This window comes from Macrosteles quadrilineatus, unplaced genomic scaffold (assembly GCF_028750875.1).
Source record: "Macrosteles quadrilineatus isolate MER2022 unplaced genomic scaffold, UCM_ALF_1.0 Scaffold_1__1_contigs__length_201487025, whole genome shotgun sequence".
Lineage (NCBI taxonomy): Eukaryota > Metazoa > Arthropoda > Insecta > Hemiptera > Cicadellidae > Macrosteles > Macrosteles quadrilineatus.
This window is the reverse complement of record NW_026542594.1, coordinates 153,184,067-153,207,909: the sequence shown is the minus strand read 5'-3', so window position 1 is coordinate 153,207,909 and position 23,843 is coordinate 153,184,067. Positions and strand designations below refer to the sequence as shown.

Below are 23,843 nucleotides of genomic sequence, written 5' to 3'. Positions count from 1 at the left end.
GTCAAATAAGTTACAAATTTGGAATCAATCTGTGTGGTATTTAAAGTAGTCCTAAAGTACACTAGTTGGTAAGATGTTGAACACTCTGAATCGTCTTGAAACATGATTTTTGTGATCAACTACTGTAATATAGCTTAAGTGATCAAACTTATTACAACAAATTTATATATTTATTGCTTTCAGGTTTCTTCAATCCTGAGTGTGTGTCTGGCTGCCCTGTATCCTCTAACTCTTCTAGAAATTTACTATTCCGTCAATGCTCTATGCACAAATGAGTTCCTCTCGTGGGATGAATTCCTGCAACGTTTCAAGGTAAATGCAGTTAAAAGCTAGTTCAATATCGAATGTTGTGGGGAAAATTGAAACATGTTTAACTTTCTATGGGTGATCATTTGATTTACTATGTAAATTTCATGAACATTAAGTCGCCCTTCAAGTCTTTAGGCTGAAATAACGTCTTTAAAAAGTGACGAATTTCATAAATAACTGTGTAGTATTGAAGGGCTAAATAAATTTTAAATATTTTATCCCTAAAGATACTTTTTCAAAAGATTAGCTTGACAAATGTGTGATATTCTCAGATTTGTATTCAGAATCAATGTCAAACCTATTCACACAATTAAATTACAGTAAATGTGTCTGAATGGTGAAACCTGTCAACTATATTAATCTCTATTCTATATCCATCCCAATGTGATGTTTTAGCTCCTGTCAGGACTCCTTGTGAAGAGGCTTGACAATACATACATGTTCTTCCATCCTTCCTTCAGAGAATGGCTGATCCGTAGAGACGACGTGGAGAGCAACAAGTTTATCTGTGATTTAAGGTATCTGCTTGTCTTTATAAACTGATTATTTACCTCAACCAATATTTTAACCTGCTTAAGTCTTATTGTAGGTAATTTCTTTTCTACATATGAAAAAAAGAATCTATAACTTAGAGCCCAGATTTTTTTTAAATCAAACAAAGTATTGATACAAATAAAGTTAAATACAGATTGTGTATCATCTAATAAAAGCAACTTTTTGTAAAAATAAATCTAGTAATCATAAATAAAAACAATTAGTTACTGTGAATAGTCACTGTATTATGCCATAGACAAATAGAATAAATATAAACCGTCAGCTGTGCTGCGGTTAGCAGAAGTTTTGGCGTACACTGCTAGGTTTGTCGTGTAGTTACGGCGCACACCGCTGCAGCGTCTGCTGGTCGCATACGGCAAACCTAGCGGTGGGCGCCGAAACCTTCCGTTGACAGTCTATATTTATTCTATTTGTCTATGATTATGCACACTCTCTTTACAGTGATTCATCTTGTAGGGCTATATTTCTTAGCATACGTTATATGAGAACACATTTGACAATGTTCCACAGGTCCGGCCACGCTGGCATTGCGTTGCGCCTGTCTCGCCTGCAGGTGCCTCTAGACGCAGAGGGCACCCAGGAGCTGGGTCACCACATACTCAAGGCGCACCTTTACAAGAACATGACCTTGCACAAGAACTCCTCCAGAGACCTGCAGGCTCACTGGATATCTTCCGTGTCTGCTGATGTGTCAGAGGCTCTTTGTACACTCAGGAACATCTACAGCCCCAATGTCAAGGTTTGTAGCTTAGTATACCTGTTTTCTTATTAAATCTTTACAAAACACATTTAGTAGATCATAATTTACACCCTTTAGATGGTTAGCTGAATGGATAAGACTTTCGAAGTAGTCAGTTGGTTCAATCCTAGGTAAACTTGGTAGCTTTTTACATTTGAAACTGGTTGAGCTGTACTTGATCATTAGGCTCCTTATAAATGGCTCTGGTCAAAGGAACCGGTATCAAAGGGGTAAGTCAGTAACAAAACTTCACAAAGCTTCATATTCAAGTTAAAACACAAAGCATAGCATAGTGATAGTAATGATCTGATGAAATGATTTTACAAATTGCTACACAGATTTTGACTTTTAATATGGCCTTGGAACTATATAGTCCAGGCAAATTAGATCAAATATAGGGTGTGCTCCCCAAAAAATCGTCTAAAGCTGGAAAGGGTTTTAATACCTCTTGGGGGTCCCAAATAAGACTCCTGTGAGTTTGCGACGGATTCTGACGTCTGCTTAAGTTTTGGGAGTCGAAAAACTATGAAAATTTTGCACTTTTTTCAGTTTTTCGCTTATAACTCCTAAATAACGAATCCTAAGGAAAATGTTGTTCAAAGGTGTCTTTTAGTGCATTAGATTACGCGTCGATTGATGTTAAATATGTTAAAATCGGCCGAGCCGTTTAGCCGCTGTAGCTTTTCAAAGTTGGGATATTTTTATCAACATGGCCAAAAGGTTGATTATTTGACCAGTTTTCTGCTTACAACTCCTAAACGACGAATGCTATACAAAAATACACCTGCAGTTAGTTTGGACAACACACAATTCTGCGTATAATGCTTTTTACTAATTATCAATCAATTGATTGTTACCTACCTTGTATGGTTGCCATTTCATTGAAAAATTTATTAAAGTTAAAGATGGGAAATTTTACTAAAATTGGTTACAACATAGATCCTGTCCTTAAATGGATTATGAATTATTAGATAGTGGTTTATTCCATGATGGTCATCCAGAGGTTTATCTAATAAGGTGTGATGAGAGTAAGACCCCCTAAGTAATTTTAAGTCTAATATTGTTGTCTGATGTTCTGAAAATTCTAGGATCATCCCAACCACCCATTATATACGATCTATCTCTGTATTCATCTTTTAGTTTTTGGCTTATATCTTCTAACGCATGCTATAGAAAAAATGTACCTGTAGTTAGTTTGAAGAGCATAAACGTCTGCGTAGAAAGTTTTCCAATTCATTAAGATTGACTTCACCATTTAACCGCTATTGATTGTTAACACTAGATCAGATGCTTGTCAAGTTTCCGAAGTTTAAAATCTTACCATTGAAATCTGGCAAATAACCAGCCTAATTACCAAAAACATAGGGGATATGGCAGTGAATCTATCCACTAGTGTGAAGTCATGGATCCTGCAGCATGGCCTATGAACAAGTAAGTGCTCATGAGAGCAACATCTTACTGTGGAGAGCTTTTCCGTGATAGGGGAATCAATGATGGGGATCTAGCCTGATGGTTCGCTGGCAGGCCCATCGCAATGAATGCTACCCATCAAATTAAGGGATATTGTGGGATCACCTCTTCAACATATTATCAGCAAGTTGACAATATAAACTCCACGGATACGGTGGGACCAAAAAAAATTTGTCAAATGGTTCCAGTGTTACGACCCATTTACTGAAAATAGTTCGCTCATGTCAATCAGCTCAGCAGTTATCCCATATGATAGCATCAACGCGAGATATGTATGAAGCATAATGAAAAGGCACAGCTTGCAAGAAAATCGTGAATAGGCAAGCCTATAATGACCATAAACCGTGCAGAATAAAATGAAGTGGTGACCTTAATTGCGAGCTGGGATGGCAACAGCAAAGATTCAACTTGCTCAACTTGAAGCTCAACTTGAGTTCTTCGGGCCTTCCTTGCCACTCTTTAGGAGAGTAGTGTTTAAGTGGGCTGCTGACCAGATCCAGCTTTAGTCTTTGTGCTTTTGGTGGTGCCTCTAGAGGGCCACACTTCAAGTGCCACATGTGCAGTGAAGTGAGTGTGTTTTTGGTGGTGCCTCTAAAGGGCCACACAATCAGTGAGAGGAAGTGCCAACTGCCAAGCAATATTATTCTGTCAATTCAAGTTTTTCTTTTTGTCTGAGATTTATCACTGATCGTTTTCATTCTTAATATTTTAATCCCTGTTATATTTTTTTAAATCTTTATCAATTGTTGTTACTCCTTGTTGTTGTTTTCTATAGTTTTTAATGATATATTCCTTTAAATTATTTGTGTATTTCTATTGTTGATTGATTATCTTCTCGAATATTAATATCTTGTAATATAATAATTTGTAATATAACGGGATTGTTATTTATTTATATTGTTATGTATTATATTGTTATTTATTTTTATTGTTATTTATTTTTATTGTTATTTATTGTTGATTTTTCTATCGATTGTCTTATTGATTTTGTGTTTAAGCTGGTAACTGTTTTTCTCTCATTTTCAAATGGCTCTGTCGTTGGTATGTATGTTTAATGCACAATGTATGATGTAATCTTGTTAAACCCTCTTGTAAAATGGTGTTTGCCGTTTAATAAAAATGAAATGAAATGAAATGAGATTAAAGAAGAATCTGCCCCCCTCAGTCGGCACGTGATATTCCTCATTAAATCCAAGCCTCAATTTGAATCATACTTTGGATTACAAATAGGTCCGACCCACTAGCGCAGTTTGATGAAGAAAGCGTGATGTAGAAGAGTCGAAAATTCAACTAATCATGTAGCCTAAAACTACTCATGCTGTTTACTCCAATCAATGTAGATCTCACTGTGTTCTGACGGGTTACAACACTTGGCGAAGTTGCAGAAGCAGGTTGGGCCTATACATGGTTGGGAGCAGAAAATATCCAAATCAAGTGAGGCTTGGTCTCTTCTAGAAGACACTTTCAACTAATTTTGACTTTGATTCTAACAAAAGGGGCTGCTCATCCACCAATCCTTTAGAGCTCATTTAAAAGTACTTAATTCAGAGAAATAGGTATGGAAAATCAACGCCAGTGGGTTAACTCCCATCACTACGGTTAATCCACCGGTTCGACAAAAACTTCTCAACTCCGTCTACCTATTTCGACTATCGTGTACATGTTAAAAAAGGTTTACATTATCTTGCTCCTTTTGAAATGCAGGGATATAATGCACTACTGTCTGAAAGATGACTCGCAAGGGGCTAGATTATCTCAATTCGATATCTGACGAAAAAGATGGTACCGAATGTCATCATTTGTGCCAAGACTAATAAGAGCAAAGAATGAATCCTTATTCTTAAGATTCCAATGATGAGAAGTAGAAACGTTATATAGTAAAATCTACGAAAACTCCCAATAGTTTTTTTAATAGGCTAAATACATAGTAAAACTATGTACATTTGTCGCATTATCATCTTTCATTTATTAAGCTAAAAAAATATCTTTTTTGCTATATTTAATAAAATATTTCTCGTTGTAATATCTTATTATACTGTATATTAGAATCGCTTAACACCATTTTGGAGTGTCCAGAGGTGGGATCGTATAAATGGGAGCTTAGGAATCCTAGAATTTTTGTAATCCCAGATAACAATATTAGATTTAAAATTACCTTAACACATTGTTGGATAAACCTCTGGATGATAACCATGGAATAAACCACTATCTAGTAATTCATAATGATAATTCTACGCCGAATTTTGTGTTTTCCACACTAACTACAGGTGCATTTTTGTATAGCATTCGTCGTTTAGGAGTTGTAAGCCGAAAACTGGTCAAATAATCAACCTATTGGCCATGTTGATGAAAATATCCCAACTTTGAAAAGCTACAGCGGCTAAACGGCTCGGCCGATTTTGACATAATTAACATCAATCGACGCGTAATCTAATGCGCTAAAAGACACCTTTGAACAACATTTTCCTTAGGATTCGTTATTTAGGAGTTATAAGCGAAAAACTGAAAAAAGTGCAAAATTTTCATAGTTTTTCGACTCCCAAAACTTAAGCAGACGTCAGAATCCGTCGCAAACTCACAGGAGTCTTATTTGGGACCCCCAAAAGGTATTAAAACACTTTCCAGCTTTAGACGATTTTTTGGGGAGCATATGTCTAATTTGCCTGGGCTAATATGGCCAGTGCCATAGTTATTTCATCAAGGTTCATGGTGTTTATTTCTGAGTTAGAGCTGTAAATTAAAGATATGTCTAGGGTCTAGGTGTAAAAGGGGCTGATTATTGCTTACAACCATAGTCACAATAACTAGATTTGGTTCGGATTCCACTATAAACTGTAGGTCCGCTGTATGGGCTATTAATTAAGGAATATGTCGGCCTTAGTCACTAACAAGACTACAAGATCGCGCCACTCATCCTACACTCATCTCCGTTCATACTTGGCTTAAAATACCTACTTTGTATGGTCACCATTTCATTCAACAGTATAGTATTGAACAGTATAGAACTTCAAGTGAGAACCATACTTACTCACAAGGACATTATCACTCCTTACCAAGATGTATGTCACTGCATACTTGGCAGTGATGACCACCCCAACGTGTGACAAATGTTGAGAAAGAATGAAAAGCAACTGCGAATTGCATACAAGAAACCAATGACTGCAAACCACATCTCAACATCCTCAAGGCTAAGATCCTAGCATCTTAAAATTAAAATATTCTCCGAATACAGATTCAATGTTTTCTATTATCTTATGCTTGTGTTGTACTTAAATGCTTTATGGCCTCCAAAACTCAATGTTGTAGGTTTCCCGCCTGTTGCTTCTGTCTGGAGCCAATGCAGACCACATCACAGAGTTCCTAGGACAGGCGCCAGTATTGTGCTTGTTTTCCCACGAGGGTGCTGTGGAGATGGTGGCTCTACTTCTGGAGTTTGGTGCCTCCGTGGATCACCCCAACAGTCAAGGTTGTACACCACTGGGCCTGGCCGCCGGTCGCGGACACATCGAGGTGGTCAGACAGCTGGTCAGTGCTGGGGCATCCCTTGGCCGCAGTGACACCGCCGGCAGGTACACACACTAGAGTTCTGCTAAATAAAACAATTAATTATCTGATTTTAAACCAATAATATGTTTGGTTATATAAAATGTAGGTATCATGAGATCTTATCAAACTACAACAAAACAATGATAACCTGCTTCTAGGAGTGCCACAATGAATACAAGGTTGCTCATCCAAGTATCACAATTCGCTGGACGATGTTATTATAAGATCCTCCAATGTAAGCTTCTGTTGTCAAACTGTTCCTAATCCCCGCCAAGGCTCTAAATGAAATATGGGGAGGGGTCGCTTCATAGCCAGGAACCCGTGGTCGTCCGTTAATTTCCTTTTTGTCTGAGGCACACTTATTCTAGACATAGGAAGATATTGGACACTTCTTTGCATACACTTTACTTGACTTATCGTGTTGGCAGATGTGCGCTGGTGCATGCAGCTCGCAATGGTCACCTGGACGTAGTGGCACACCTGCTGGCATGTGACTGGGTGGTGGGGCCGGGGGCTGATGAAGTACAGCTGAGGGAGGCTGCACAACAGGCTCTAGTGGCAGCAGCCGCTCAGGGACACAACGAGGTAGGATGATTACAAAGTGCTCATTTTTAGCTGAAATTTAAGTGGTTCACTCTAGTAGAAGAAATTAAAAAAAAATATTTTTATCTTCATTGTGGATTGATCTACGGTTTTGTTTAGCGTATCCGATATGATCCTTGCTTTTGCTTAACCTGCTGCTCTTTTTACTGCTATTTTTATTGTTAAACTGCAAGATAGGCCTACTGTTATATTCAATAATTGTTAATAAAATTATAGAATATACCATGCTTATTGAAACCCATAGCAATATAACATTTTGAAATATAAATGTTCATAATGTAAACGTCACTAAGATACAAATTTGAGTCTTGTGTATGTACCGTACTGAACCAACCCAGTTTCCAACCCTCCTGTGACGAAGTGTAGCCTATTTATTTTTCTGTTGAAATCTTATGTACGTTTATTTTAGTCTACAGTTAGGTGTTCATTTGGTGTTTAGAAGTTAGATGGTATAGGTCGGCCGGTTAGATAGCGTCCTCCTCGTAGCATTGGTGCAAGAGAGAGATACCGAGCTGTGGGAGTGAGACAGACTATGGCTCTTCCCCCACTCCGCTGCCACCCGACCCCCAACCTTACCTCCCCTACATGCGCTAAAAATTTCGCGCAGGTCGTTTTCTAACCGGCCGACCTATAGAAAAGACTTTCCAGTACAAACATCACCTCTCAAATAAAACAATTTTATTTTATAATTATTAAAATTCAGTACTAAGTATATTCAAGAAAACTTATTCATCTCATCAGCTTATAGCTGTGACAAAACAAAACAAGCAATTTCCGCCAATGATTATCAGGCCTGGGGATTAGATTGATAGCGCTCTGGTCTGCTAACAGCTAGGCGCCCTTCTCTGCGGGGGAATATGGAAGTAGATAGGATAGTAGAAAAAACTTTTAAATCTATTTGGAGGTTAAAATACAGAAGTTTTGGAAATTTGGCGCTTTGGGCTATATAGCCCAGCTAGCCCATATAGAAAGTGGGGCCTGATGATGATGCACATGAACAGATTGTTTATTGAAGATCTGTCAACAGGACACTGGATTGTTGCAGATAGTGGAGTATCTGCTGGACATGTCAGAGGTTGTAGCAGACAGTCAGGACTCTCTCACTGGGGAGACAGCTCTTACAGTAGCTGCCAGCAATGGCTGCCACAACGTCTGCGCGACACTCCTCAACCGGGGCGCATCTGTCTCCGTACCCAACCAGAAGGTAGGAAATAGTCAAGTACTGTAAGGTGTACTAGTTATAAGGAAAGTATTTTGTTGTTCAAACCATTGGACTGAAATTACTACAAAAAGAAGTTTAAAGGTTGTATAGCATCTGTTTATTTAGCCCTCCCTGCAAATTTTATTCATTTCACTCCAACAATAAATTGGGTCCTGGGTAGTAATTTAGTGTATAACAAATATCTAAATTCCCCCAAAAATGTTCTTTTTAATCTTGTCATTAACAAATTTACATCACTGTTTCTACTCTCCTTAATCATTTCTTGACATGAAAGAGTTTCCTATAAAGTAAGAATATTTCAGTGAAGTAAACTGCAATAAAAGATGGTCTTTGTTTGACACACATATATTTGTTGTATTGTAGTGGTATTGTATTGACAATGGAGACGTATTGTAATATTATATTTTATTGTAGGGCATGCCAGCTCTGCTATTGGCTGTGAGAGAGGGACACTGGGCAGTAGCGGAGAGACTGTTGCAGCATCACGCACCTCTAGACCAGATGGACACTCAGGGTCGCACTCCTCTCATGATGGCTGCTGCGGAGAACCACGTAGGACTGTTGGAACTTCTTTTGGATAAGGTACTAAAACCAGTTTAAGATACTAACAATTATTTTTTTTTTCAAAGTATATTTTCATTTACATTTACCCATGATCAAGCTATTGATATTTTAACTTTAACCTCTGTGGTGGTTGCAGGGAGCGGACCTGTCGCGGGAGGATGCAGAAGGTTTGACAGCGCTCGGCCACTCTTGTCTACGAGGCCGAGGCCAAGCTGCGCAAGTGCTGCTGGACAGAGGAGCTGAGGTCAACAAGGCAGACAAGACTGGTCGTATACCTCTGGACTTGGCCGCAGCACAAGGCAACCCCACTCTAGTACAGGTCACTAGTCAAACTAAATATATGCTTTCTATATTGTCTTTACACTTTACCATCTGCCGTTTGTTATAGTACTTGTTACAGCAGAACTCTTATTTTCAATCTTTAGATAAACCCACTTCATGGAATATCCGACCATGTTCAGCCAATTCACAGAATTTTTGCCTGAAGTATTTGAATAAAATAGGCCAAGGGATACAATTTAAAAGCCATCCCAATACATTTTTTAAGTTATTTTATCTGTTGAGGTGTACTCTCATTCTTAACTCGTATTTTAACTTAAAATAAGGCTTACTTGTGCCATACAAAATATTTGATAGGTATATGTAGTTGGAAAGCTGGTTACTGAACTGATAATAGTGACAAGGCTGTTGTTCTCACCCTGATAAAAGTTATTATCTCGTTATAGTAAAAAACCTCATTCCAGCTGTCCATTAAGCTGTTATAAAATTACCCCGGTTTAAGACACATGTCGTCTCCTCATCAGTTTTATAGATATACTTTGACTTAACATTAACTGAAGTTCGTCTATCTTTGTAGATGCTGCTGGAGAGAGGGGCCATGTTGGAACATGTGGACATGAGTGGCATGAGACCTCTAGACCGTGCTATAGCATGTCGTAATGTCCCTGTCGTGCAGTGTTTGCTGCGTCGAGGAGCCAAACTGGGCCCAACTACCTGGACAATGGCTAACAACAAGATGGATATCATGTAAGTGAACATTTTGTATTCGTCCAAACAATTTTTTTAAGGTTACTACACTTTTCCTATGTCTACATATTAGAAGAGTCTACAAGGTATTTTTTTGTCATTTTATCGTGTCATAGCATTTTGTTTGGTTTAGCCACCTTGTTCAACAACTAGAATTAAGCTTCCTTAATCAACTAACAAATTGGTTTTGTTACCTCACTCATACAATGTCCAAGTTTGATATGATTTATTCTTAACTAGCTCTTATCTCTGAATTTGTAACCTTTGTCAATAAATTAATATTAAATTTTATGGTATGAAGGTTGGTACTGCTGAACAAACTACTAGAGGATGGGAATGTGTTGTACCGCAAAGGCAGGCTCAAAGAGGCGGCACATCGCTACAGCTACGCTCTCAACAAGTTCCCTCCACCAGAAACCTTGGACACAACTTTCAGCCAGCTGCGCATCAACTTCCTCCTAAACAACTCTCGCTGCAAGCGCAAACTTAATGTGAGTTGTAAGATTGTAATATTGATATTAGTATTGAACATTGTAATTTTTATAGTTCATGGATGATCAAATTTGGTGATTTGAAAATATTCTTTATGTGAAACTTAATTGTAAAACATGATTGCGTACCAACATTATATGCTTAACAAAAACATGTCAAATTCCTTCTTATTTACATGTAACTTCCATTACAAAGTTATGAGTACATGTAAACCATGCAAAGAATTTATTTTTTATTACTTTCCGAAAGTGAAATAATGTTACCTATCTAATTAATATACTTTACTTTACAGGAGGCAGTGGAGGCAGTTGATTTAGCAACCAGTGTTTTGAAACTAAAACCAGATTCTTATGAGGCTTACTACGCACGTGCGAAGGCAAGAATTGATCTAAGGTAAGCACTTTGAACTTGTCATCCCTTTTGATCTATGTGTTACCCGTGTTTTATGGTATTTCTTGAATACTTTGCTCAAGTAAGAACAACATACCAGATTTGTTATTTAAGACTCTGTGATGAATTACAGCAACCTTAACATTTGTTAATTGAGAGGTTTACGTTATGTAGTCTACAGCAGGAGTGGGAAACAGTATAATTCTGGGTAAAACAATGGATCATTCATCTGCAATATATCTCATTTTATTTTAAATTAGCTCACGTGGCAACGATTTCCTAGAAAAATGTTACCATAAGATCTAAATTTGTAGGTTAATTGTAAGAAATTGTCATAAAATACTAATTTTTAATGTTTCGATTTTTTATGTCAATGCATTTATAATACAGAAAATTTCACATCAAACTCTTGACAAATGATAGAATAACTGTGCACACATGTCACATCTTGAAAATTTACACCTTTTACCAAAACCATGTCTTTTACTACAACTTTTAGACAGGTACAGATGAACATGCACAATAGTACTCTAGACCTGACTGAGATGGGTTATGGTCTTGAACCCTTAATCTTCATTTCTGTCTCCTTGCCACTCATCCTACACTCATCTCCATTCATGCTCGGGTTAAAATACCTACATTTGTATGGTCACCATTTCAATTAAAGGTATTAAAAACAACCTGCTTGACCAGTGATCACACCTAATGGTCTATTGCCCAACTACACTAGTCAATACTGTTAATACTGTTCTATGAAATGGCGACCATACAAAGGAGGTATTTTAAGCCAAGTTTGAATGGAGATGAGTGTAGGATGAGTGGCGTGATCTTGTAGTCTTGTTAGTGACTAAGGCCGACATTCCTTAGACACAGCTGTTAATTAATAGCCCATACAGCTAATGGCAACTAAGGGACCTACAGTTTATAGTGGAATCCGAACCACATTTTTGCCTTGGTACAGTCTAACCTTGATACAACGAACCTCGATATAACGAATTCCTTGATATAACGAATTTTTTTTAATCCCCTAGAACTCTCCATAAGACACAATGTATATTTTACCTCTACATAACGAACAAACCATAACAACGACCTTGATTTAACGAATTTTTCGTGATTTCGGCTAAAATAAGACACCTCAATATAACGAATTTGTCATTGTCAGAACCTCTACATTGCGAATTTAACCTCTGCATAACGAATTGTCTACGTCTTTCCCTCGATATAACAAATCCCCCACCCAATTATTGTTTTGGAAAAATCTGTTTCTTTATCAAATTAAATGGAAAGGTCACGTCATCGCTTGCGCTAACATTCGTCTGCTCCGTTTTACATCTTTGTCTGCTGTCGCTGCGCGCGCTATGTTGCAACTGAGAACTGATTTCATTCACTGAGGACTGATGACGACGTAATGTTTAGTAAGCTGTGATTGGGCGATATGGGATAACTATGGTGAATTGTACAATTTTTGGATAAAGAGAAACCTAAGAAAGAATATAAAAACAAAACCAAAGAGAAAGAATAGCAACATCGTTATTTTAACATTCCTTTTACGAGTGTTTTTATTATCCTTAAGGTGGCTATGATTATACACTTTTATAATGACTTATCTAATAATTTATTGTTTTCAATACGATTTGTTTCAACTAGCAACACCAATGCTATAGTTAATGATTATTATTGACATTCCTCTGTTTAATAAATCAGTTCTGTACTGTAAGTAGCCTACCGGCCTATCGCGAGCAGTAGCTTACAAAACTTTCTACTGTTTTGTTTTGTTCTTTACATGGTTTATGACTACGCAATACAGTGTTTGGCTAGGTTTTAGGAAGGTTAGAACCAGAACAAGCTGTGATTTTAAACTTACATCTTTTAACCTGTACCAAGGTCAATGACATTGTCATGATTTATTCAAGATCCCTCGCCTTTATTATGCCGGATAGTTTAGGTTCTACTGTACAATGTAAACACTGTACTGTATAGTATTGTAGCCTATGCTACTTTAATTGTATTTTAATGAGGTCAAATCCCGACCTATATTGACCGACGCTGGTTCTGAACCTTGACTTAGCGAAATTCCTGCAAACCTAACCTCTATATAACGAACCTCGTTTTAACGAAATCCTTGATATAACGAATATTCAGTTCGGTCCCTTCAGATTCGTTATACTGAGGTTGGACTGTAATTACGAATTGGTCTAATTATCAGGCTAGTACTGCGGATAGTCGTAGTACTCACCCGTGCGGACGTTAATCCACACTGGGGAGTATCGCATCCACAGTGCATGCCTATAAATATCCACAATTCGTGCCCTCCTAGTAGCTGGATTACAGGACGACGCCACCCGTCCCAGTCAATCAAAAGCCTAAGCTTAGCAGCTTTAAACATACTCCTAGGTTGCAGAATTGCTAAGTTACACTCTTACTCTTATAGATAGTTATTTGACGTTAGTGTTGTTTCATTATGTCACTATTGTGTCGCACATGAAGCTCAAAGGATTAACCAAGACTTTGGTTCCAGACTGTACGAGGATGCGCTGTGTGACGTCCAGGAGGCCATCTTGTTGTTGCCGCCTCAGAACAGGGAGGTGCGTCGAGTGTTGCTCAACCTAAGGGACGAAGTGCGCGCAGGAACACTCACAACATCACTCGATACACTCAACCAGACAGAGACCAGCCTGTAATACACTCAACTAAAACGCTACTTGTTTATACGTTTACGTAATGAAGAATACAGTTGAAAGCTGTAGAGTGGAATTTTCATCAGGTTCTGGATTAGTGTTATTAGATATTTTCAAGTTTTACAGTTGATCTGCCGGGCTACTTCCTATAATTGAAGTGAAGTTAAAAATTCATGTTCACAAATAAATTACCTTTAAAGTGCCATTAAATTTATTGTATTTTATTTATTTTAGTAGTGTAAATGTAAATAACACAGTTACGAGAGAATATTTATCTAAGTACAGGTAATGCAGCATTTTTAAATTAGTGTAGAAGACAATGCAATATTTAGTGTAGTAATGTAACTTTATATTGATAAAAGAGTTTATATAATTTGTTATGGCAAAGTTAAGTTATTTGTATGTGGATATTAAATTATTTATTTTGTTAAGGTAACAGCAAATATTTATGAAACGTTTAAAAATATTTTATACGTGTTAAATTAAAAATTAAAGTTCAACAACTTCCGGACGGTGACTTAAAAAGTAAACTGCAGATTATTAAAATATTAATTTTACTGTTTGTTTTATTAAACCAAATTTATCAGAGTTAAAGATATTGTACAAAGATAAATTATATGTTTTAGTATATAATAGTAATAATACTCATTATTCTAACTTCTTGTTGACAAACAGATACTTATCATGTTAATATGTTTTAGTTTACAGATTTTCCTTTTATTATTACTTATATAGTACATGGTACATTATTCTTGCCATCATTTTCATTTTTGTAATATATATGTATAGTTTTATTTTATGTTTCTTATGTTTATGTTTCTTTAAAATTTGTTGTTTATCATTTCTCTTTTATATTTACTTGTTTTGTTAATCTTCAGCTAAGAGATAAATATCGTTCGGCAGCCTAATTGTTAAAAATTACTTATTTTTGTTATGTCATAAAGTGTTGTTCTATTTGACTACTTCAATATTTTATTATAATGAAGTGGCCAGTCAAAAATTGCAACTTTTTTAAAGCCAGCCTAGCTACCCAAAACCTTACCCTGATCATTGCTAAATTTAAGTTTAATTTATTTGGTAGTTTTATTTTATATGATCTGCTTCCAAATTACACCAGATTGATTGTTAGTTTATAATATTTGTTTGATTATGACGGTTGAAGGTGTTCTATTAGAAAGTGTTATTGTTCCTATGAATTGATTTTGTAAGAGACAGTATGAGTGATTTTGTAAGATTATAACAGAAAGGCATGTTTATATCTTGTATGCTGGCAGCTCAAGTACCATTGGTAGTCTCATTGTAATACAGAAATAAGTTTTGTTTTAACCTCATTAATTTTAAATAACATAGTATTTGTGTGTGTGTTAAAATCCTTGTAGTAAATTGGCTTTTTAAATGAGTTAAAATCTGAAGACCTTTGCAATTGTTTTAGACTATATTGTTTATTAATTTAACCATAAAAATTGTTGTAAAATCCAATACAGTACTTGTCATTAAGTTTTACAACAAGGAACTTATTAAAAAATATTTTATTTTAAAAATTTAATGTTTTTTATTACTTTTGTTCTTTTTCTCAAAGACACTATGTTTACAAAGTCAATATGGTTTGTTCAATCTGTTAAAGCTTGTTTTTGGTTCAGATCTAAAATAGTTTGTGTAAATTTTAGTACTCTTTTTATGTTAAACCATAACAATTTCTAAATTAAAAACAGAATGGTAGTAATGAAGCATTACTAAATATAGTGTAAACTTAATAAGCATTAAATTAGCACACTCCATGGTTGATAGAAAATCAGTGTACATTTGTAAGTGTTTTATAATTTACTTTGTCACTATTTAATCAACATTCATTAATTTTTAAATAATAAAGTAAATTTTGGCCCTTACATTTTCAATCACTAATCAAGTGTTAAAAATTGGCTATTATTCAAATGTAGGTTACATGTTATTTGATTTCAGATCTGAACAAACCAAGTCTGATAAATAAAGTCTAATAAGTTCAGCATGTATTGTATTATTTTTTTTGTTTTATAGATTCAGTCTTTAAAAGGTTTCACTTTTTAAAATACACATTGATTGACAATTCTGTTGTTTAGGGCCGGTGCAGATACTTTATAAATAGGTTTGATTATGATTTATCTTTAAATAAAGCTTTAGCTGCATCACTAAACATAGTTTGTTTATTAAACCCTTGCCATTGTATTCATCACCATTATTGTATTGAGTATTATTAGATGAATAGTACTCATCATGATTGTCTGGGTTTGTCTAGCCGAGTGGTTATAGTGGTCACCTTTAAATCTGAAGGTCGCTGGTTCGAATCCAAGCGAAATCGTTTCCATACCTAGATGCCATTTGCCATGGGCTATGAATTAATGGTGCTATCCAACAAACAGGTCAACAGATAGTAACAAGACCAGGGTTTGGACTGTTACCTTTCAAAACTTAAAAAAATACCACTGGCGTAGAAACACACAAAATCAAATACTAGGCTACCCCAAATCAAAATTGAAAATTGTTAGATATTGTTATGCAGAAACTAGGTATTGACTTTTGACTAGGTACATTGACTTTTGCAATAATCAATGCTTTCGAATACTAAATTAAACAGCCTATCTATATGCACCAGCTGATGTCAATTTTTTATCAAAAAAGAATACAGTTGAATGAGCCACTTGCAGATAGCAAAATGTTATTATCTACATTATTTTTTGTTACTGAAACAGTTGACGCAGTAAAAATGATATTATAGCTCACAGTAAGTCATCCTTTCAGCTTGACTTGGTTAAAATGCCTGCATACTGGTCAGAAATTAGTAATTTACATCAGCACAATCTGTAGGGGGCTCAATTCAACTTTTTTTGTGTGTTTGTTTCATCCAAAAACTGGTGCCATAACTATAACATGGGTAAAGAAAGTCTAGTTTTACCAATAATCAAAGGTAGAGACAATGCACAAAGGTTAGTGAAATTTAAAACTATCAATATAGTCCAGGCAAATTAGATCAAATATAGGGAGTGCTCCCCAAAAAATCTTCTAAAGCTGGAAAGTGTTTTAATACCTTTTGGGGGTCCCAAATAAGAGTCCTGTGAGTTTGCGACGGATTCTGACGTCTGCTTAAGTTTTGGGAGACGAAAAACTATGAAAATTTTGCACTTTATTCAGTTTTTTGCTTATAACTCCTAAATAACGAATCCTACGGAAAATATTGTTCAAAGGTCTCTTTTAGTGCATTAAATTCTGCGTCGATTGGTGTTCAATACATCAAAATCGGCCGAGCCGTTTAGCCGCAATAGCTTTCTAAAGTTGGGTCATTTTTATCAACATGGCCAAAAAGTTGATTATTTGGTCAGTTTTCGGCTTACAACTCCTAATCGACGCTTGCTATACAAAAATGCACCTGTCGTTAGTTTGGAAAACACAACATTCTGCGTAATATGTTTTTTTTTTTTTTACTAATCAATAATGGCAATTAATTGCTACCTACTTTGTATGGTCGCCATTTCATTGAAAAAATATTAATATTAATTTTAGTAAAATTTTCCAACTTTAACTTTAATATTTTTTTTTTCAATGAAATGGCGACCATACAAAGTAGATAGCAATCAATTACCATTATTGATTAGTAAAAAAAACATATTACGCAGAATGTTGTGTTTTCCAAACTAACTACAGGTGCATTTTTGTGTAGCAAGCGTCGATTAGGAGTTGTAAGCCGAAAACTGGTCAAATAATCAACTTTTTGGCCATGTGGATGAAAATGACCCAACTTAAGAAAGCTATTGCGGCTAAACAGCTCGGCCGATTTTGACGTATTGAACACCAATCGACGCAGAATTTAATGCACTAAAAGAGACCTTTGAACAACATTTTCCGTAGGATTCGTTATTTAGGAGTTATAAGCGAAAAACTGAAAAAAGTGCAACATTTTCATAGTTTTTCGACTCCCAAAACTTAAGCAGACGTCAGAATCCGTCGCAAACTCACAGGACTCTTATTTGGGACCCCCAAAAGTTATTAAAACACTTTCCAGCTTTAGATGATTTTTTGGGGAGCATATGTCTAATTTGCCTGGGCTAATAGCTGAAACTGGAGCTATGTATTTTGCTGAAGGTAATACTGCCCTGAACAGCTGTTGTTAAGGTATTTGCAACCCTGAAAATCTTATGATAAAGCAATTGCAGCCCTGAACAGCTGATGGTAAGCCAATTGCAACACTGAAGAGCTGATGGTAAGGTAATTCGGTAATTCAAACTCTGAACAGCTGATGATGAAAAGGTAATTGCAGTCCTGAAACCCAACTTTTGTCACTGCTGCCTCCCACATTCACCCACCAAGAACTACTTAGAATCATCTACCTATCTTCTTATTTCCTAAAGTCAACTATCTTTCCTAAATAACCTTGCCTTGGTGTTACACAGGTTCATAGATTTCTTTGAAGATTTTCTCAACACTCCAATATATTAAAGTGGTGTAAACGCTATATAGAAACATCATAAGATACTGGATATGCCAAATTCAATGGGTTTTTCTTTTTTTAGCATGCTTGTCACAAATCCCAGGGTGAGTTACCCTTAAGATGGCTTTGAGACCTCAATTTAACATTTGGTTCAACAATTAATTAATTCCTCATCTTCTACAAACACAAGATAAAAGTTTCATTTCATATTAAGGTTATGAAGAAAGAAGTAATTGTTTAAGTCATAAGATAGATGAGTAAGGAGGCTGAGGCTAATACAATGGAACACATCAGTGATGTTTTCTTGGAGATTTTGGATAGCAACTGTAAATCAGAGCTTCGCCACTTTCAATTTTATCAAGATGAAGCTGATCCTGATGATTGGGCTTTAAATGAATGATCCTGGCAAATTAAACAGCTGATCTTAGTCAGTAACAAAGCTACAAAGATCATCAAACTCCATTCTACACTCATTTTTCACTCAAATTTGGGCGTCCCCATCTCAATTATTGATAATTGATAGTGTTTATTCGTTAATATTTTACTTTTAAAAACTTTCATGAAACTTTCTTTAAAAAATATATTCATATTTCAAAGTTATCTTGAAAATGTTCAACAGTTTTGGAAATGTGGTAACGGTAACAGTATTATCACATCAAAGCCTTTGGTAATTGGAAGGACCTGAATGTGGATCCTTGGGGACCAAAGTCTATAGTGCTCTACCACGAAAAATGTCCTACTAGCTTTCCAATGATTTAAGTGTTATTAATGAAATTATGTGATGGTTTTATGACAATGATAGAAAAATATGTTCAATGGATATTTCTCTAAAAAAAAAATGGAATGTCGTAGTCTAGTGACTTTCTGTAATTCGAACTAAATAGCATACCTCATCCTTGTCATCTTCCTATTAACATTCTTTAGAGGATTCAGAGCAATGATGTTTAATCACTTCATGAGGAAAGTATTGTATTTACAATACCAACTGGAAGAAAATTATTTTTTCATAGGTACTTTTACTCAGTGCTCGATTTGTAAAAAATGAGGTTCCGGAACTGTAACGTACGTTAAACAGCAATTTGACACTCTGAAAGCAAAGAACTAGAGATTTCCCAGATGCATTCACTGAGTCATTTCCTCAATTTGCCAAAATGCCCAAGTCTTTTGCAACCATTGTCATTATTGTGCAGCGGGTCCTTGAACAGTGCACACAACATACAACATACAACCCCACACAAACACAGACAAATTTACACGTCACACAAGTGTAGTGAGAGTGACGTAGTGGTAGTGTGTTATCAGTTGTCTGTTGGCTTGGCACGGTACCACAGCAGAAATAGTCGGCACCATCTCACCGCACTGCTACCATGCCACCCGTCGACTCAATCTATCCCAAGGTTAGTCTGTTAGTCACATGTTTAGGCCTAACAATTTAATCATTTCAATTCCATCAGATAATGTACAAAAATAGTAACATTCATTCATTACTCAACGATTTTCAAAGGCAGTACATGTATTTAAAGAGGATTAATTCACCTCGATGAATATGTTAATATTGTATACTTTTAATTTGGATTTAATGATTAGGCTTATCATGAATGCATAAATATCACATTCTGACCATATTGGAATAAGTATAAGTCTGTGGCATAAGGGTTTTTTTCCTATAAATTATTAGTCAGAAGAAATATACGGTATAAAAAAAAACTAAAGTCCGCTATTTTGAATTGGTATAAATTATAAATGTAATACTTTGGGCAGAGATTATTCCTAACCCTCGTGTGTTATTTTAAGTCTATTTTCTATCAGCCTCAAATTTATTTTATGTTTTACCTTTAACCATCCAATAGTCAATGGATATAATCCATTCAATGTTGTTTATCGAAATAATTTTTTACCAAAATTTGAGGGATTTTTAATTTGTGTGAAGAACACAACCAGTGTAACTACAAACATTGTTAAGTTCGAGCCGTAAGATACTCATGAATGCTCATTCACCGACCACCACGACGGTCTTGTTGATGTTTGTAGACAATCGCTTGCTTAAAGGATTCAAATATGACGGGTAAATTTGAAAAATCACATACAAACAGACAGTCAGTCAGGAAATAAAACCAGAATTTTAGATTGACGATGTTTTGCACTGATTTTACACCTAAGAGACAAATCAACAATATCTGTTCTGGGAGTTTGCATACACCTTGTATAATTCTAGAAATATTTTATCACCATATTTAATTTCTTTATATTGAGTGGATTCTAATTATCACAAACTACTGGTACATCTTTATTTTTAATTCAAATGAAGCATTTTTAAATGTTATGATTTTCAATTGCCTTGATATCAAGTTTGGTTGTTTAATTCGGAAATATTAAGTTATGAATATGATTTTAAATCTCTCTACATTTTAAATCTCTCGGTTTACACAAACACACAATTATCTTTACGCGTTTTGAACGCTTAAACAACAATGGATTAAATTAGAGTGATATCTAGTACTAATTACTTAGGCCTACAAGGTAATTAGGCTATAAAAAGTGTTTTTGTACTATACAAAATTAGTTATTGTTTTTATTGTAGAAAATACGTCTAAGGAGCGATATACTCTACCGACTTAAAGAAAAATATTATTGTGTTGCGCTAAAAATTACTTGTATGCAATTTTAAATATCCGTTCATTTTCATATAATTTTAACTATTCTTCAAAAATCAGTTTATATGTATGCTACTTACTCTAAAAGTATATTTTAATATATGCCTAATCATTTATATCAATTAGGCTATAACTTTGTTTACAGGAAGGCATGACTCAATAAATGAGTCTATTGGATCTTTGTTAGGTAACCCATACATTTAGAATATAAATTCAGTGTTCGGTTAATCCATATAGTTCTAATTATATGTATTTCCATTGGACGAACAGTATTAGTAAGCCCTTAGTATATGCTAGTTAAATTCTCACTGAATAAGCTATAAGACACCCTATACTACATTTACAGGGTAAACCACTAAGTAAACCACTAATTAAAACAACCACTAACCACTAACCACTAATTGAAACAATAATTAATAATCCGAAACAACCGTTGAAATCTGTCTATAAAATATACATTTTCCCTACAATATGAGTTTTTCGTTTGTTTACATTTCTACTTCATTTGACAAGTAGAGTATATTATGAATGGACACTAATGATTGTTTATTTGGAAACGAAAGGGAAAATAATAGCATCTGATCGTACAACGAACCACTGTACTAGACACTATAGTTGTAGGAGGTTGTTGAAGTCATTCACGGCAAGTTGTGCCAAAGACAGTTTGTTGCCAGTCCTTCAAATCAAACCAACTTAGTTGTCTTTGAACGTCCTCTACCGCGTGTTGTCGTATTTGAATTGCCAACTTGAGGTGGAATCCACCTCAAGCTTGCTGTTTACTCCTATGTTCCAATTGAAAAATATAACAAAATATATAACAGATCCACTGTTCACCAATGTATCTTAAAAATTAACTAATTACTTAATAGGAGCAAATTGAATACTGAAACATATACTCATCCGGGAGAGCTGTATACTTATATTTTTGATACAGCTGAGAGTGGCCACACAAATCACAAAATTATCACACTACCTTAAATGTGATTGGCGGAATTGAACCCCGTGCCTTGACAAATACAGTAGTCCCACGCGCTAAGTACTCAAACTATCACATAAAAATCATAATTATAATATGTCTTGACACCGATTTTTCAATTCAATCACATTTCAAGATGTTGCTAAGGTATTGATTTCGTAATCCATTGATGTCTGAAACTTACACCAATAGGAGAAACATAGTTCATATTCATGTTCCATTTCGCTATTTGAACACTTTCTAGTAGGGGTTTGTGTGTAGCACCAGCAAGAGAAACAATAGTTTGTTTTGAACAACCCAAAAGTATGATAAATTAATTTATCCTTTGGTTTGAAACTATCCTGTGATTATTAATTAAAAAATATACGATCTCTAACTTTTTCTAAAACATATTATACGTCTCGATGTATAGGACATTTAACAATAACACTAGAGTTCATATTTTGTCATTTTGTCTCAAAATGAGTTCGTTTTTGATAACTGGAAATATTATGTTAGCCTTTGTGCAACAAGTTTACCACAAGAATAATTAAATAAAGTTTTCGAATATTTATGTAACAAAAAATATTGAAAAGTTGTATACAGTTGCAATATCACGTTGTTTACAGCATTATTTGATCATTGACTTTTGGCTGATAGCAGTTATGTGTTGCAGACATTTTATAGACTAAAATAACAGATATCACGGCCTGATAGCGTATTTAATCAGATTGTGACGTTTGACTTCATATTAGCGTATCAAATCAGGACGGCTGTTAATTATGTTGACAGAAGATGTTGATAGAAATCTATTTGCTGCATAATATGCAGAATTATGCATATGCTACATATTATGTTGCTTCACATTAAAAAACAATCCCAGTTTCCAAACAATAGTGTAGTACTATGATGTAGTGATGTTAACAGATGATGTTGACACCTAGCAACAGCATGAACAATTCTTGCTGACAATGATTGCTTACTGGTTATTAGTAAATTTCCTGTCGCATGACCCGCACTTTGAGACTTCGTCATGAAAGTATATTTTATGTCTCCGCTCCTCATACATCATACATGTTTAGGGATTTATTCGAATGCCATTTGTGTACGAGTGCGAGGACGACATCAGCATAATTTTTTGTCCGATTTGCTTTTAATTTAATTGGCACATGATTAGAACTTAGTAAGAACCGGTTAGAGAACCGGTAGAGAAATATAAATTTGCTTACGTTTTTCTATGGCGGGATTATTTTTCAGTGTACAGTACAGAAGTGAGTAGGAGCGGTAGCGGTTGGTGGAATTTCCAACAGTCTTTTTGTAAAATGTGCGTGGCAGACAACACATCTGTTAGCAATGCTGTAACCAAATACAATAATCACTCTCATTAATTCGTTTTGATTGCTTTCCAACATTGCTAGACTATGCTGTTCCAATAATATTTTGTGGCATTGTATTAATGCCGGCTATTTATATTTCATTAAAATCGCAAAGACAACTTATTTGCCAACTATTTGGCTATTAATCATAATGAATAATTGTTGCACGGAACTACGTATTGAATTCTTGATGAATCCCTTTCGTTTAACAGGAATGACTTAATAATGGAGGCTACGATTCATGATTCTGCAACACACTACATTAACATCGATAGTCGATGTAAATAGTTTCGTTTTATATATTATCAAATCATTCCGACTAGGACGCCGATTGTGCATATTACAACTCGAATGTAAGCCAATCCCTTTGCTACAATATAAAGGATAAGGATAGAGATAATGATATATAGGATAGGATTAATGGAAATTTTCTACTTTAGACTAAACAATGAATACAGAACTCATTATACCAACGGTGTATTCATTGATGTAAAATAATTTCACGTTAATATTGTACGCAATAAACTTAAAAATGTGTATGTTTTAAATATTTATTAAAATATTTTGGGGAAAGATACATGAGTTACCTGACAAAATGTGTATGGTCCTATTTTTATAGGCATTGAGTTGAAAATAAAAATCTTAATAATTTGGTATGGTGTCTGTTAGTCACAATTTGGCCTTTCGTTCTTTCTGAAAATCAGCTTAAATACTACTGTTTTGTTTGTTGTTGTTTCACGTGAAAAAGTATCGAAACAATTCCTTACACATTGCTGTGCAGAGTTTTGTTTTGTGTAAACGT

The 23,843-nt window shown here is 35.2% G+C and overlaps 2 protein-coding genes across 11 annotated transcripts in view; both read left to right on the top strand.

The window, feature by feature from the left end:
* The window catches only part of LOC128987629 (protein TANC2), a 139,399-nt gene extending 123,632 nt beyond the window's left edge, over positions 1-15,767 (top strand). For 7 of the 10 annotated variants that reach the window (XM_054408638.1, XM_054408645.1, XM_054408613.1 and 4 more), the window contains 12 exons: positions 184-312; positions 706-827; positions 1,375-1,603; positions 6,380-6,642; positions 7,048-7,204; positions 8,250-8,426; positions 8,859-9,026; positions 9,145-9,327; positions 9,865-10,034; positions 10,336-10,525; positions 10,819-10,919; positions 13,438-15,767. In XM_054408638.1, coding sequence (XP_054264613.1) covers positions 184-312; positions 706-827; positions 1,375-1,603; positions 6,380-6,642; positions 7,048-7,204; positions 8,250-8,426; positions 8,859-9,026; positions 9,145-9,327; positions 9,865-10,034; positions 10,336-10,525; positions 10,819-10,919; positions 13,438-13,600 — 2,052 coding nt within the window. In that variant the 3' untranslated portion in view covers positions 13,601-15,767. The remainder of the gene's footprint in view (positions 1-183; positions 313-705; positions 828-1,374; positions 1,604-6,379; positions 6,643-7,047; positions 7,205-8,249; positions 8,427-8,858; positions 9,027-9,144; positions 9,328-9,864; positions 10,035-10,335; positions 10,526-10,818; positions 10,920-13,437) is intronic. The other 3 variants (XM_054408653.1, XM_054408622.1, XM_054408606.1) reach the window with 1 other exon arrangement.
* A 3,578-nt stretch (positions 15,768-19,345) lies between these two features.
* The window catches only part of LOC128987595 (hexokinase type 2), a 55,351-nt gene continuing 50,853 nt past the window's right edge, over positions 19,346-23,843 (top strand). The window contains exon 1 of the mRNA XM_054408571.1: positions 19,346-19,453. Coding sequence (XP_054264546.1) covers positions 19,424-19,453 — 30 coding nt within the window. The 5' untranslated portion in view covers positions 19,346-19,423. The remainder of the gene's footprint in view (positions 19,454-23,843) is intronic.